Genomic DNA, 15548 nt, shown 5'->3' on the forward strand with positions numbered 1-15548 from the left:
GTTGTGCTCTGTTCGTTAAACAAGAAACCCAAACGGATGTCTGTCTCACAGTACTTTTCTTTTAATTACATACAAATATAAATAGCCAAATGTACATTAGAGTGTTTTAGATGGCGAACGAGGCCTTAATTTATAGTGGTACAAGTATGGCGGTTTAGTTCAAATGGCAGGCTCCCCCTCTTTCTGAAAGTCACCATCCTGAGACGAAACGTACAATAATAATACACACCATTAAAATCATTTGTCATCATCACAGTTACCATTAACAGTAATAATAATAATCACTTTGGAAGGAATAAAAGCAAGTAATGACATTCATAGACAAATACTGCATGGACGTTTAGCAAAATCTGAAAAAACAAATAATAATAAAAAAACAGAGCTACTGTATTGTGTTGAACAAAACAAAATGACTGCTAGCTGGAGTATACACTCACTGGCCACTTTATTAAGTACAGCGTACTAGTACCGGGTTTAACGCCAAAATTGTTGACGCCAAAATTCTGACCCCACCATCCGAATGTCGCAGCAGAAATCGAGACTTTCTTCCAATCTTCTTTTGTCCAATTTTGGTGAGCCTGTGCGAATTGTAGCCTCAATATCCTCTTCTTGGCTGACAGGAGTGGCACCCGGTGTGGTCTTCTGCTGCTGTAGCCCATCTGTCTCAAGGTTACACATCTTGTGTGTTCAGAGATGCTCTTCTGCATACCTCGATTGTAACGAGTGGTAATTTGAGTTACTGTTGCCTTTCTATCAGCTGGAACCAGTCTGGCCATTCTCCTCTGGCATCAACAAGGCATTTGCGCCCACAGAACTGCCGCTCACTGGATATTTTCTCTATTGCGGACTCTTCTCTGTAAACCCTAGATGGTTGTGCGTGAAAATCTTAGTAGATCATCAGTTTCTGAAATACTCAGACCAGCCCGTCTGGCATCAACAATCATGCCACATTCTAAGTCACTTAAATCTTCCCCATTTTGATGCTCGGTTTGATCTGCAGCAGATCGTCTTGACTATGTCAACATGCGCCGAGTTGCTGCCATGTGATTGGCTGATTAGAAATTTACATTAATGAGTGGTTGGACAGTGACCGGTGAGTGTATATTCAGCATTTTGTTTGGTCTGACACACGTAGAACTGCTCTATGAAATATACTGATAGCTGAAGTCTTGCCTTTTACAACTGTGTAGAACAACAGCTGAAATATGGCACTGTTTTTTTATTGTATATACAAATATTTATATAAATAGACCTCAAAAAATCATTTCACGTCTATACCTGCTCTAAGATTAGAACATAAAGTACTTGAAATTCAAAGCAGTCAAAACCCATGAAAGATCAGATTGGAACGTTCCAATGACGTAAAATGGTCAGAAATATTTTAAAAAATCATAATATTTGAAAAAACAATAATAAAGAACAATACATATACCCAGGACTAAACCAGATATAGCACACAAATTCAAACTGATAAATCTGTTGTGTAAAAAACAAAAACAGAGTTTGGAACAATGTACAATCATGCTCACGGCCTCCTCCTGGATTAAGTGTTTGTGATATCCAGTAAGCATTCAGCTCTTACTTTTTTTTTCTTTTTAAATAATACACCACCTTTTAAATACACCTTTCAGAACGTTCAGTCCATCTTCAGAATACACAATTAAGAAAAGGATCACAATTATGTGCCTTTTAAGTACAGTATGTCTTGAAAAGGAGCTCACAAAACGCTTTGTACACATACAAGTTGCAGTGCTTTTTTTTTTTAATGTGCGAATCCAGTTTCAGTCCTAACACATGAGTGCACCTGATACATGGTATCATTTTAGACTGTTTTTTTCAGTTCCTCCCATACACTAGGGGGTGCTGTGAAGTTTTTGGAGCAGTTTATCCTCTTGCAGTTGGAAGGGTACGATGACCGACATCTCAGCGATGAAACGTTCGCATGCCTGACGGCTCACCTGCTTGCTAAATCGCATGTCAATGCGGCAGATGCTTCCGCAGCGTTTAAAGTAGCTCAGCGACTGATCCGTGACTCTGTTGCACACTAAAAAGAGAAATTAAGAAAGGACACGTCAATAATTTGTAAAAAGAAAGCTATTTCAACTAAGTATTAGTCTTAAGTATACTAATTGTTCCAAATACAGCTGCAATCCAGTAGTGGGAAACACCCATTCACTCTCACATTTACACATACACTACGACCAATTTAGCTCATTCAATTCACCTAATGTCTTTGGACTGTGGGGGAAACCCATGCAAACACAAGGAGAACATCAAAACTCCACACAGAAATGCTAATTAACCCAGCCAGGGCTCGAACCAGCGACATTCTTGCTGTGAGGCGACAGTGCTAACCACTGAGCCACAAACATCTGGATTCAATATAAATTTTTGGACCTTGAGAAACACAGATCTCTTTAATTGATATTAAGGAAACCTTTGAAACTAGAGTTTACCTTTAAAGCCTGCTGTATCATACCTGAAAATGAAATCAAATGTTTGAAAATCCATGTTGTTTGATGCCTATTTGAAGTGTGTGTGCTTATGTGTGTGAGAGGCTACGCTTATGATGACAGATGCATATATACAATATATAGAAGTTTAGCGATCGACAACTCATGCAGCCTAGGTCAAACAGGCTTTGAATGTGTGTTGTAATAACATCACATGATGCAGGTTGCATTCGAATGAGCACATTGTATTTGTAAACACTATCATGTTTTTGAATGTAAAACTATGCAGATGGCGCTTTGTGGTAGGTGTTGATATTGCATTAAATTCAGCGATATTCAGCAGAATCGCGAAATCCTGGAGAGTCTGATTTCAGCAACTTCTGTGGTATAAAGGTTAAGCATTCAAGTTGTATAAATATAACTATATATATAATTATAATATATATATATATATATATATATATATATATATATATATATATATATATATATATATATATATATATATATATATAAATAATAATTCTGACTTCAACTGTGTGTGTGTGTGTGTATATATATATATATATATATATATATATATATATATATATGTGTGTGTGTGTGTGTGTGTGTGTGTGTGTTTTAAATAATAAATCATATAAATAATAATTATAAAAAATATAATAAATGGTATTCTTTACATAAATACTTGATATTGGCCACACAATTTAAGTTTCTTTTCTTATTTTATCTGTTTATCCGTTTATTTTTTCTGTTAGCAGTTTAGTCGTCACCCAAGTAACGTTTAATAGGATTATAGCCTACTTTGTACCTCAATGTCGGGACAGATTCACACACCGCTGCTAGATGGCGCCACTAACTCAGTAGTGCTCTTGTTTCCACAGAATATATTTTTTCCTGTAATTTAGTCGATTGTTTATTCCAATATGATAAATAAAATATAAGTCAGTCAACAATTCGAACTGTAAAAATAATGAGTCCAGTTGAATTGAGTAGCCTAATATACTTTAAGGGTGCTTTCACACCTGTGGATCGATTCTTTAGTTCCGAAACAGGGATTAAAATTGTTACATTGTTGCTCTTTTTTCTTGGTGCGGTTCGTTTTCACACTGCAAAGTTTATAAATGGTCCAAAATAGCTAAAACAAGTAACGTGCGAGTAAACTCTCCTCACATTGGTCAAGTTTCACGGTTAATTTTGCAGGGTCCCGCTCAGCTGTCCTTATTTTAATTTATGATGATGAGCACTAAGACGTAATAAGTGAAAAGCTGTGCTTTAATTTTGAATGGTGACACCCATAGACATTGTCACCAGATATAAATCAGAGCTAAGACTTTCTCATACATAGCAGTGGGCTTATACATTATAGAGAGAAATAACAGATAAACAAAGACTGCTGTTCGGTCAGTTTTCGGATAAACAACTCTCCTTAATAGCTAGTTAACATGCTTTTACTTTTGTATTTGACATGAAACATTTACTGGTAGGAATGACATCCCGCCCTACTCATTATACTCTCTTCATATAGCCGTATGCCTATTACATTTCCATAATACACTGTGATATAGCCTGGTTCGGATTGTATAGCTTTCTCACTTCAATCAATACGCTCCAGAGTTCGTTTCAATCGAGTCGAGACCACCTCATTCAGGCGATCTCAGATTGTTTTGGCGAGGATCCGAGCACAATTCCTGGATTAACATATGCCAAATGAACCTTGCTAACTGGGGAAACACACCAGGTTCCAAAACAAAAGTCTAGATGTGAAAGCACCCTAACAATCCACCCTGAAAAAAAATATCATACATGGCTAAAAAGAGTCTTTTACTTTCACTTTCCATCTGCTTATTCCCTGCTTTTTAATAGTTTTAATTAGTTCTAAAATATATTTTTATACATTTGGGATATCATCTAATCTTAAGAAACTTTCAGGTATTACATTTCAGGTGCTATAGGCTGTAGCACTGAATAAACAAAGACATAAGGACAGATGACTTGCAGAGGATAATAACAAATGTGCGTCCTGCGGCTTTATTTATAATGTACGTAGAGCACACGTGATCGTGACATGCAAATGTGAAAGTGGAAAAAGTGCACGCATTCAAATCTATTTTCAATCGCAAAATCCCCCCATCCCACACCCATTGCCCCCTTAAAAACAAAACTTGGATTTACGCAAATTACAGGCATCTCCCATTAACCTCGAAAAATACGTAAATCTGTATTTATACAGAAGAATCACATCCCTGCAACAGTAAGCAAATCAAGGATAATGGAGATAGTCATGTGGGTGTAATGTTTTCTACGTCAGAGTTTATTCAGCAAATGTGTTTCCATCTCCCATTATTCACATTAACCAAATTTGATCCAAAACCACCTCAAGAAAGAGGATATAAACTTCAAAATCTAAATCTGGTGTTTGTAAACCTCATGTGATACTTCAAGATGTGCAGTAACACGGTGATGGAAACTCAGCTACTGATCCATCTTTACTGAAATAATGGTGATGTTTGGTCAAGGGACTTGCAGACCTCTCTTTGAACAGACCCACAATGTATCGTGCCCACATTCACTTCCTGTTGACAGCTTTAGTGATTAAATTTAGCACGAAATGTTAGTTTCGAAAGGTTGAGTTGTTATTTGGAAACCTAAAGTGTTAATGACATTTTCCTGCTCACTGGCTCTTGATGTTTCTGGTTTCACACGAAAGGGTTTTATGGACAATTATAGAATCAGTTGTCTTTGGTGTAAACAATAGGACACGATTTGGCCACTGGTCTGGTTCTGGTAACATAACTATTTTGGCAAAACGGGATTGTAACTTAAGGTAACAATTAACCTTTTAGGCATTTGTGACAATTACAGAGCAATTACCAGAAAGGTTGACATCAGTAAGGGAGTCTCTAGTTGTGGTTCCTGCAGCAGTCAGCAGGTTTACCGACTGGTCATTGATATGGTTGCAGTAACTCAAGTCCAGACGGGAGAGTAGAGGCATATTTTTAATGATGAGGCGTAGAGAGCTGTCTGTAATGTCCAAACCAGCGAGACGCAGGTCTGTAACATTTCTTAGTTTACTGCGGGTGTCCATCTGACCTGTTAGAGACACCACAAATAGAGAATGAGTATATACATTGCATTACTTTTGTTTTGAGTCAGTGAAAAGGAACTTGTGCATACTGATCTGGAGTGTTGTCTATTACCTGGTCTGTTGTCAGTTGGAGGGGATAGCAGGTCTCTCATCTGGGGATCTTTCAGCCCTTCCACCCACTGCAAGTCAAGAGTACGAAGTAGAGGACAACTGGATGTGCAGAGAGCCGAGACGGCCACCCATGAACAACCCGAGAGGAGGAGAACCCTCAGTCCTGAACCCAAACAGACTGGTGTTTAGGCACCCCTTTATAGATGTGGATGATGAAGATCTACATCATAGGTCTCAAACTCAATTTCTGGAGGGCCGCAGCTCTGCACAGTTTTGCTCCAACCCCAATCAAACACACCTTATCCAACTAGTCAAGGTGTTCAAGACTACTAAAAAACTATTAAGCAGGTTTGAGTTGGAGGTGGTTGGAGCTAAACTGTGCAGAACTAAATTTGAGACCACTGATCTACATGAAAGCATATATAGAAGCTGACCTGGTAAACGGTTAATTAGCCAGCTTAATTGCTTCTTGGAGATGTTGGTCCAGCTCAGGTCCAGAGTGATGGGCTGCCTGCGAATTATCCCACTCAGCATGAGTGGAGTGATGGACTTACAACGCTTCAGATCTATACGAGTCCATAATCTCTTGTCACAGCACCTAAAAATATTAAAATCACATATTAACTAAAAGAGGACCAATAATTCAATTTTATAGCAATATTTATACATAGGCCTACATAATACTACAAGACAAGTAATGTCAGGAGTGTCCAATCCTAGAGGACCATTTTCCTGACATTTTTTAGACATCTAGTAGTCCTAAATAATATTACCTTATATTTATATAGTGCTTTTCTGGACACTCAAATCGCTTTACACATTTTTGGAGGAATCTCCTCATCCACCACCAGTGTGCAGCATCCACCTGGATCACACGACGGCAGCCATATAGCACCAGACCACACACCAGCTGATTGGTGGAGTGAAGATAGAGTGATGAAGCCAATTATGATACGGGGATGTTTAGGAGGCCATGATGGACAGAGGCCAGGGGGCAAGTTTGGCCAGGATGCAGGGGTTAAACCCCTACTCATCTAATCTGAAAGATGGGGCTCACTGAGTAGAGTCCCCATCAATATACTGGGGCATTAGGACTCACACAGACCACAGGTTGAGTGCCCCCTGCTCGCCTCACTAACAACACTTCTGATAACAACCTAGCTTTCCCATGTGGTCTCCTATCCAGGTACTGACCGGGTGCAGCCCTGCTTAGCTTCAATGGGTGACCATGTGAGAGTTGCAGAGAGCTAGCTGCCAGCATAACCTCATAAGACTAACCGCTTTAGGTTTGTTTAATTAAGATTGCACGTAACCTCTGCAGAAAGATGGCCCTTCTAAAGAAGAACTCAACATCCCATCCCTTATTTTATTGTTGATTTAGGATTTCACAAGTCTACTTCACACCACCCTTAAACATTTTGGATCTCTCCTCAACTGACTCATCAATTCCAAGTCCTAGTTCAGAATTACAAACTGATGAGTTCATTTGAAAGAGATGATTTGTTTTATCAGGAACAGTTTGAAAATGTTCTGTTGACCTTGCAACAATAGCCATTTTTCCAATGTTAGGCCAGCGTGAGCCAGGGCTTTCATTGTTGCCTTTCCACTGTAGGGCCAATAGCTCACAGTGCAACACGAAAACCTCACTCTTATCACAGAACCTCCTTGACTTACTTAAGCAATCTCTGCCTTTCATTTCACCCATCTCCAGCAAGCCTGCTTTGGCCCACGGTATTCGTTGGTGTCAAGGAAGCCCTGATGAGGCTCGATCAGGCAACAGAGTTTACAGTGGAAATGCAACTGGCCTAGACATGCAGTGGCATGCTCACTTTAGGCAAGACAGTGGAAATGCGGTTATTGTCACCAAAGTGTAAACTAATTGAGAAGGACTGGAAGGGTTGAGGGTGTCATGCAACAAAGGGCCAGACATAAGAAGCTTTGAAGTATGACCTGATAAATAAGTTTTTCGGTGCTTCTTACCAGCGATTCCACGTCCGGCACACCCGCATACACACACAAAGTTCACGATGGCTCAAGTGGCTGAAGATAGCCAGCCATGCCTCTCTGGGAGCTATGTGATTACGACCATCAGCTAGTGGTAGCCTGTCAGGTGGAGGGCAGATTGGAGGGGGCCGGATCACATGTCGCTCCATCTGAACACACTTGGGAGGGGAACGGGCAGGAAGAGGTCTGACTGTAGGTGAACTGCGGTTCAAGCCAAGTGGGGTGATCTGAGGAGGGTAGAAGTGCCGTAGCTCCCAAGACGTCCCATTCATCTCCCTTGCTCGTAAGTGCGGTCGCTCCCCTCCTGCCTCTCCACCTGCTCCCCTTTCAACTCCTCCTCCACCTCCCCCTGCGTTCACTGCAGTCCCGTTGCGCAAGCCTCTCTTTGGTTCCTCGTTCTCACTGTCCTCAGGTTCACTCTTTAGTGGCTGCTGGTTTTCATTGGCCAGTGAATGTTCTGTGCGACGGATCTCCATGTTGAGCTGCTTGCTGAGTTCTGCACTGAGCTGGCGGTTTGGAGGCTTGCGCCGGTGTCGCCTTGCCCGAGCGCGTGGGGCCTTCTCTTGCGTCTCACTTCCTTCACTGCTCGGTCCTGCCCTTGGAGAGCTGCACCGTGAAGCATCACTCTCAAGCGAGAGAGAAAGGTTCTTTAGTGCAGGGCTGCTGTCCCTTCCTCGTTTCCCATTACAGTCCTCCTCCTCTTCCTCCTCATCATCTTCCTTTTCTTCATCATGGTCTTCCTCTTTCCTCATGTTGTTGAACTCCTTTAGGGATCTGAAAGGGGGATCTCTGTCCTCCGGTCTGTCTTCCTCATGCTCTTCCTCTTTTCTCACCATACTATAGTCTTTTTTTATTGAGCGACGAGGTTGTTCTCGCTTTTCCTGCCTCTCTTCCTCTTCATCAGAGTTGTCTTCCTCCTCTTCTGTTTTCATGTGAGAAAGTTTGGGAATCAAAGGTTCTTCAGGTCTCCATTGTTTCTTCTGCTAGAAAAGTCAGTAAATGTTACTTAATGAAAAGGGTACAGCAGGTTTTTTATGCAAAGATCTGTGATTATACCTTACCTTCTTTTTAGCACTAGCCTCCTCTTCCTCTTCATCATCATCAAATAACTTCCTTTTCTTCCTCAAGAAGTTGGGCACTTCAGATCGTGGTCTTGGCAGGCCACTTGGGGACAACAATGGGGGAAGGCGTGAGGGTAGATCCTCAGTCTTCAGTCTGGGAGTTTCCTCCCTCTCAGTCTTCCTCTTGATGGATGCCGGTCCTGTGGATGTCTGGTCCCCTTCCTCTCTTCCATCACGTCCTGCTTTTTGCTCCCTCAGCAGGGACCCGGGCAAGTTGGATGCGTACTTAAATCCTGGGCCCCGTTTTTGCTTGCAGGCCAAAGAGTGGCAAGAAAATACAAAAAAACTTTATACTTTATGAATGACATTCATTGTTCACAAAGAACGAACTGTGTTCCTATTTAACTGTTAAACATTTCAGAGTTTACACTAAGGGAAATAGCTTGATAGGCAATCGGTTACTGAAATTAATTTGAATAACACAGCTATTTGCATTTTATTTGCATCTAGATTTGTTTTGACAGTTTCCTTATGGCCTTGTCATTCTAAATGACACACACGTCTCTTTTTGTGTGAAACTAAAAACAGGAATTATATATGAGAGGCAGCAAAAGTTACATAAGTAAAAGTGCACAAATATCCCATGCATTCTTGTATACCACATGAATTGGTCTGTTCGATACATACTTTAAAATCTACAGCTGCATTGTCTACAATACTCTGCACCTCTTTTCAAAAGCAAATGCAGATCTTTTTATACAATCAAACTATTGTATTACTGTTCCCCAGATACTCACTTTCCCAGTTTTCCCAGCGTAATTGCATTTTGGACATTCCCAGCAGTTAGGAAGCTCATCATTTACAACGCCAGCTGCATCCTTCACCTGTATTTAGGCAAGAGCTAGAGTTAGAGTAGAAGAGGCGTCTAAAAAACATTCGAAACCAAAACTTGCTCAATAATGTGAATAAATAACAACCCCACACACTAAACAGGAACAAAAGGTGTTAAAAACAGATCCGCCCACCAACATGCACTTGAGCATCTCTTCCTCTTTCTGTGCTCACACCAAATGAAAGATAGTACTATATATACTGCTTTGCATTTACTCTAAAAATAAGTGGTTAAGTCGAGGTTTAGTCAGTCTGACCTTGAGGCAGTTTGGGTGGACAATCTCATTGCAGATGGAGCACTCCATGAGCATGGCGTTAAATTTTTCATCCTCGTCATCAAGAGTGTCTTCTTTACCAGCTTCACCACACACCACACATACTGCTGTGTGTGGTAACACAGGCTGTAAAACAAAATGGCAACACATTCACATTTGAAACCTCAAACATTTTGAAAATGTGTTATTGCAAATGATGACATTAATAATAATTTAACACATTTTAAGGGTTAAAGAAGATATTCATTTAATACATGTAGTCAAACTCTATGGTGGCTTGAGAAAACCCAGTCTGAAAGTTTGAAGTAGTTTTAAAGTTTAAATCATTAGAGTTTTAAACAGATGGCATAGATGAGTACATACAGTTGAAGTCAGAATTATTAGCCCCCCTTTCAATTTGTTTTTCTTTTTTAAATATTTCCTAAATTATTTCCTAAATTATTTTTCGTCTGGAGAAAGTCTTATTTGTTTTATTTCGACTAGAATAAAAGCAGATTTAAATTTTTTAAACACAATTTTAAGGACAAAATTATTAGCCCCTTTGAGCTATATATATTTTTTGTCTACAGAAAAAAAACATCATTATACAGTGACTTGCCTAATTACCCTAACCTGCCTATTTAACCCAATTAACCTAGTTAAGCCTTTAAATGTTACTTTAAGCTGTATAGAAGTGTCTTGAAAAATATCTAGTCAAATATTATTAACTGTCATCATGGCAAAGAGAAAATAAATCAGTTATTAGAAATGAGTTATTAAAACTATTATGTTTAGAAATGTGTTAAAAAAAAACTCTCTGTTAAACGGAAAACGGGGAAAAAATAAACAGGGGAGCTAATAATTCTGACTTCAACTGTATGTTAGCACCTTTCTAGTATGGATTGGCATGTTTCTTGCGAGGTGGTTGCTAGGGTGTTCTGATTCATTGCTAAGGTGTTGCTAGGCAGTTGCTAGGGTGTTCTGAGTGGTTGGAAAGGCATTGCAAGGATGTTCTACTGTAGGTGGTTGCTAAGCTGTTGCTAGGCGGTTGCTAGGGTGTTCAGAGTGGTTGCTAAGGTGTTGCTAGGGTGCTCTAGGTGGTCGCTAAGGCGTTGCTAGGCAGTTGCTAAGGTGTTCTGAGAGGTCGTTGCAAAGGTGTTGCTAGGTGGCTGCTATGGTGTTGCTCGGTGGGTCAGTTTTCGGAAAACCGTAAGTCGGATGAATTTGAAAAGACAAAGCAACCTGAGTTAGACCAGTTTGGAGGTTTGGTGTTAGTTTGGGGGTTGTAGTATGAACAGTCTAGGAGGGGATGCGTATAGAAATTAGTCTCAGAAGAAGATTGAAGAATAATAAGTTTATAGCAGCATGTCAGCTTTCTCAAGTGTTTTATCGTTTCCCGAGTATAATGATATTCAAGTACAGTAACTGAATCATAAAAATAAAAATAATTCAATAAAATAAATCGTAGTTAAGGTCCCAAATGGAAAAAATTCTTATACCTGAAAGCTTTTAAAATCATTCTACAATCACAAGCATCAAAACACATGCAAATGATCAATTATAACACAAACTCAACATTGCATATATCCTGCAAGTGACTATTGCGAATGATCACACTGCGATATCGATGCTGAAATGATTTATTGTGCAGCCCTAGTTCAGACTCAGATCATGTCTACACGTACAGGAAGTCTTTCCCACATTCGTTTAAAAAAATACTGCACTTTCATGTGGACAAATGAACAAACCGCATAGAAAAAACCCAGTGGTATTTAAAACACCTGTGTTTGTGTGGAATTTGTTTATTTTATTAGAGGATAACTTTATTTGTTGTGCACTTTGAGCTTTATAACCAAGTAAATCTTTTACATTTTACAAACAGCTACACACTGTACATTATAACTTAAAAGAAAGATAATATATACAAGGATTTCATTTATTTTGGTCTGAAAAAATGGGCGTCTATGAAGTATTAATATTCTCAACGAAATAGAGGAAATGGCTTGTGATTTGATGTGTCAGCTATGTGAAATGTGGTTCGTGAATCATAATGGTGTCTGTTTGAACTGATTTTCTTACCGCTATGCATTGCCTCATGATGCAAGACTGTTTCATTCGACCGGGGCCTCCAAACTTCTTCATATCCTTGCAGAAGTGACACTCTCCACATTCTGTCCGCACACATGCCTCACACTTCCGGCATCTGGTGCGTCTGCGGCGGGCTCCAGAGGAGGTTCGATTGGATGGCAGCTTGACTGCCGTTGCAGTGGATGAAGAAGTGGTCGCTGATGGAGTTGTGGCTGTTGATGTAGCCATTTTAGGTTTGGGTTTGTTGGGTAGCCGTTGCTGAAAGACAAGAAGAAACAATGAGAATTAGATAATATATTAAGGTATTGTTACCACTTGGAAGACACTATCCCTCTACAGCCAAGATATTCTGTATGAACAAACAGAAATATTCAGTGAATTGGTTCTGAGGCCTCATTTATAGAGCATTGTGTAGAAACCTTCCTAAAAATGATTGTATGCCAGATTGCTGAAAACTAAATATACAAAAAATTTAAATATAATGTATAAAATCTTGCAACTTTTTCAATCAATTTTCAGCTTTATAAATCACAGTCTACTTGAGAATCTGCATACATGTAAAAGTCTTACATACAGCTCTTTACATATCCACTTCCAACCGTATTTAGTCAAATTTTTACCACTACTGTCACTATTTTACTACTGTCCCTCTCAAATTGTGCAGGCAGTGTTTCTTTCCTATCTAGATTACTGTCTAGGGCAGTGTTTCCCAACCCTGTTCCTGAAGGCACACCAACAGTACACATTTTCAATCTCTCCCAATTCAAATACACCTGAATCAAATCATCAGAAGATTAGAAGAGACTTGAAAACCTGAAATGAATGGTTCAGATAAGGGAGACATCCAAAAGATGTACTGTTGGTGTACCTTCAGGAACAGGGTTGGGAAACACTGGTCTAGTGGTATGGTCGAGTGCATCAAGTAAAGACTTTGATAAATTACATTTAGTCCAGAATAGAGCGGCATGACTAATTTTACACAGCAATAGAAGAGTTAATATTATGAAAATGCATAAAACTTTCGGTTGGTTATTGGCGAAGGATAGGGTAATCTGTTGTGTTCCATTAGCAATTTTAATGTGTCTTGACAACTACTGTCAATGCAAGTCAGAATTTTAATACCAAGAATGCATCAAAAGAACATATTTTGCTTCCCGTTTCAAAAACTAATGCAAAGCAATGGACTATAATGTATAGAGGAATTAATACATCAAATGAATTGCCGTCAGACATCACATGCTTTGTAACAAGTAAAATGAGGTTTTAAAAATATGTAATGCCGCAATATTAAGTGGATTGTTGATCTGGATGTTATGTAAGAATTTTGGGTTATGTTTGTTTTGTTAATGTAATTTTGTTTTGTGTTCAATGGACCCCAGGAAGGTAGTAGCTAATGGGGATCCTAAAAAATAAATAAAAAACTGAAATTTAGTCAATGCAAATCACCTCAAGAGCTTCCATACATATTAAAATGAGCCAAAATCAATGGTTCTGTATGGCCAATCAAGTCAAAAACAAAGAAACACTTTCTAAAAGTAGTAAAGTATTTTGTTTTCCTAGTATGATACCTTTCCATTTGTTTTCGCAGCAGTGACATTTACAAAGAAACTGTCATGCTAAAGTTCATAGCTATTAAACGGCATAGGCCGACATTACATTTTTCAAACTGTACAAATTGGAGCAGAAACACATTGGAGACTGATGTGTGAATGGTGTCTTCAAAGGTATAATGGCATTGCGTGTTTGAAAGCAGACTTGCATCTACAGATGAAGTAATTCTTGTAATTTTACTATAGTTTACATAAAAACACACAAAAGAATAACAATACAAGAAAGGGTTCAGATTAAGTCCAAAATACTATAAATAAATGAGAGTAGGCACACCTGCTTTTCAAATCTAAATCTGAGAATTTTGATGAGTCATTTGTTTGATTTATTTGTGTTTTAACTTATTGTGTGTAATTTTGGGGTATTTTAGGGTGGAAAAGAGTTGGTTCTTTTTGAAATTTATTAGTTAGCCAGTAAACACCCAATTTCGTTTTTTAATTTTGTTTAAAAATGTTTTTGTACCTTCTACAAAATTCTGTGTCAGATTATGTGATAATTTTTTGTGTCATAAACAGGACACTTGCACTAAATGTTGCTTCTCAACCAATTATTGTTTGACATTATGTGTGACTTTAACACTATGTGTGATGTTTCTGGAATCAGTTCTGATTTTCCCAGAACAAGGAAGGAAACAAACACTGAACTGGCGTGTTTTGTACTGTTTGCTTGTCATCAGAAAAGTCTTGAAACAAACTTTCCTCCATTGCATATTCAGTCTCTCTTTCATTTTGACTTGTTTGAAAGCCTATAAAACAGCTTTTGCATTCCTATTGGTTAGTGTCACAGATGAGATGGAACCAGTTATAAAGGACCTAAAAACATGCTAGTTTTTGTGTTGAAATGTTGTTAAGTACCCTTAAAGCATCCACTCTGACAGACCAACATCATTTCACAGCAATTTGTAATGTTTTGATTTAGAATTCTTATGAATTCGTAAGATCTCATTCATAAAAGTTAGTATGATTTGCTTATATCCCAATGCTGGTTGTGTTAAGGGGTGGGGTTTGGTGCCATGCCTCTTTTTACAAATTGTGCATTTTCATATGATTGTATTCATATGAATTAGCCACTAAACTGACAAAATGTAAAATAGTTCGGTTTATCTAACTATTTCCTGCCTCAAAAAGAAGGTTCAACTAACTCAAAGTTTAAAGTTGAACTCTGAGTTGACTAGCTTTGAAATGGCGAAACTCTTAGAGCTCTATTTTAATGATCTGGTCTCTAAGTCTAAAGCGCAAAAGCATTAACAGCGTGTCTGCTTTAGCTATTATGTAACAGAAAAATATGCTCTGCGCCCTGACGCATAGTCTAACAGGGTTGTGCTTGTTTTCTTAATGAGTTATGGGTGTGTTTTGAGAATAAACCAATCAGAGTCTCATCTCCCATTCCCTTTAAGAGTCAGTTGCGTTCTGGCATGACACATTTGCTATTTACATGCCGCACTAATTTCCAGCAAACAAATAAATGAACAATAATAATGAAGTTATATCCAAAAACCCGTCCTATTCTTATGCCCCATATAGTGATGCCTACATCTGCAAATCCCGACAGGTGGACAAATTTGAACTTGTTTTAAGTAAAGCAAATATAAATTTGCATGTAATAAATATTACTGCTAATAAAAATAACATTATACAAATGCAAATTGTCATGAATAAACTGAAAAAAGCCCCCCAAGGTGAAGGCACAAATTATATTAATGTAGAAAATAATAATTTTTGTAACATTTTAATCCTTTAATTATTTTCATATGTAAAGATATTTGCGTATTGCTGTGCATCCTGTGTGTATCAAGCACTCTGCGCTGGACTTTAGACCTGCTTGCAGTTGGTCAATGGCACGGTCTATATCAGCAACGCGCCAACCATGAGCCTTAACACACCTCCTTTTTCAGATTAGCACACCCATGAGTCCACAAAGTGGCGCAAATGGATTTACTATTTAAACAACATGACACAAAACAGGACAATTAGGGTTGCATGGGTCT

At 38.7% G+C, this 15548-nt stretch overlaps 1 protein-coding gene across 4 annotated transcripts in view; it reads right to left on the reverse strand.

The window, feature by feature from the left end:
- Positions 1-43: 43 nt before the first annotated feature.
- Positions 44-15548, reverse strand: part of kdm2ba (lysine (K)-specific demethylase 2Ba) — a 34743-nt gene continuing 19238 nt past the window's right edge. For 2 of the 4 annotated variants that reach the window (XM_056463357.1, XM_056463356.1), the window contains 9 exons: positions 11945-12211; positions 9869-10012; positions 9517-9604; positions 8721-9037; positions 7636-8642; positions 6090-6253; positions 5657-5818; positions 5331-5549; positions 44-2044 (listed from right to left, as the gene is read on the reverse strand). In XM_056463357.1, coding sequence (XP_056319332.1) covers positions 1854-2044; positions 5331-5549; positions 5657-5818; positions 6090-6253; positions 7636-8642; positions 8721-9037; positions 9517-9604; positions 9869-10012; positions 11945-12211 — 2559 coding nt within the window. In that variant the 3' untranslated portion in view covers positions 44-1853. The remainder of the gene's footprint in view (positions 2045-5330; positions 5550-5656; positions 5819-6089; positions 6254-7635; positions 8643-8720; positions 9038-9516; positions 9605-9868; positions 10013-11944; positions 12212-15548) is intronic. The other 2 variants (XM_056463360.1, XM_056463358.1) reach the window with 2 other exon arrangements.

The sequence above is a fragment of the Danio aesculapii genome, chromosome 8 (assembly GCF_903798145.1).
Source record: "Danio aesculapii chromosome 8, fDanAes4.1, whole genome shotgun sequence".
Classification (NCBI taxonomy): Eukaryota; Metazoa; Chordata; class Actinopteri; order Cypriniformes; family Danionidae; genus Danio; species Danio aesculapii.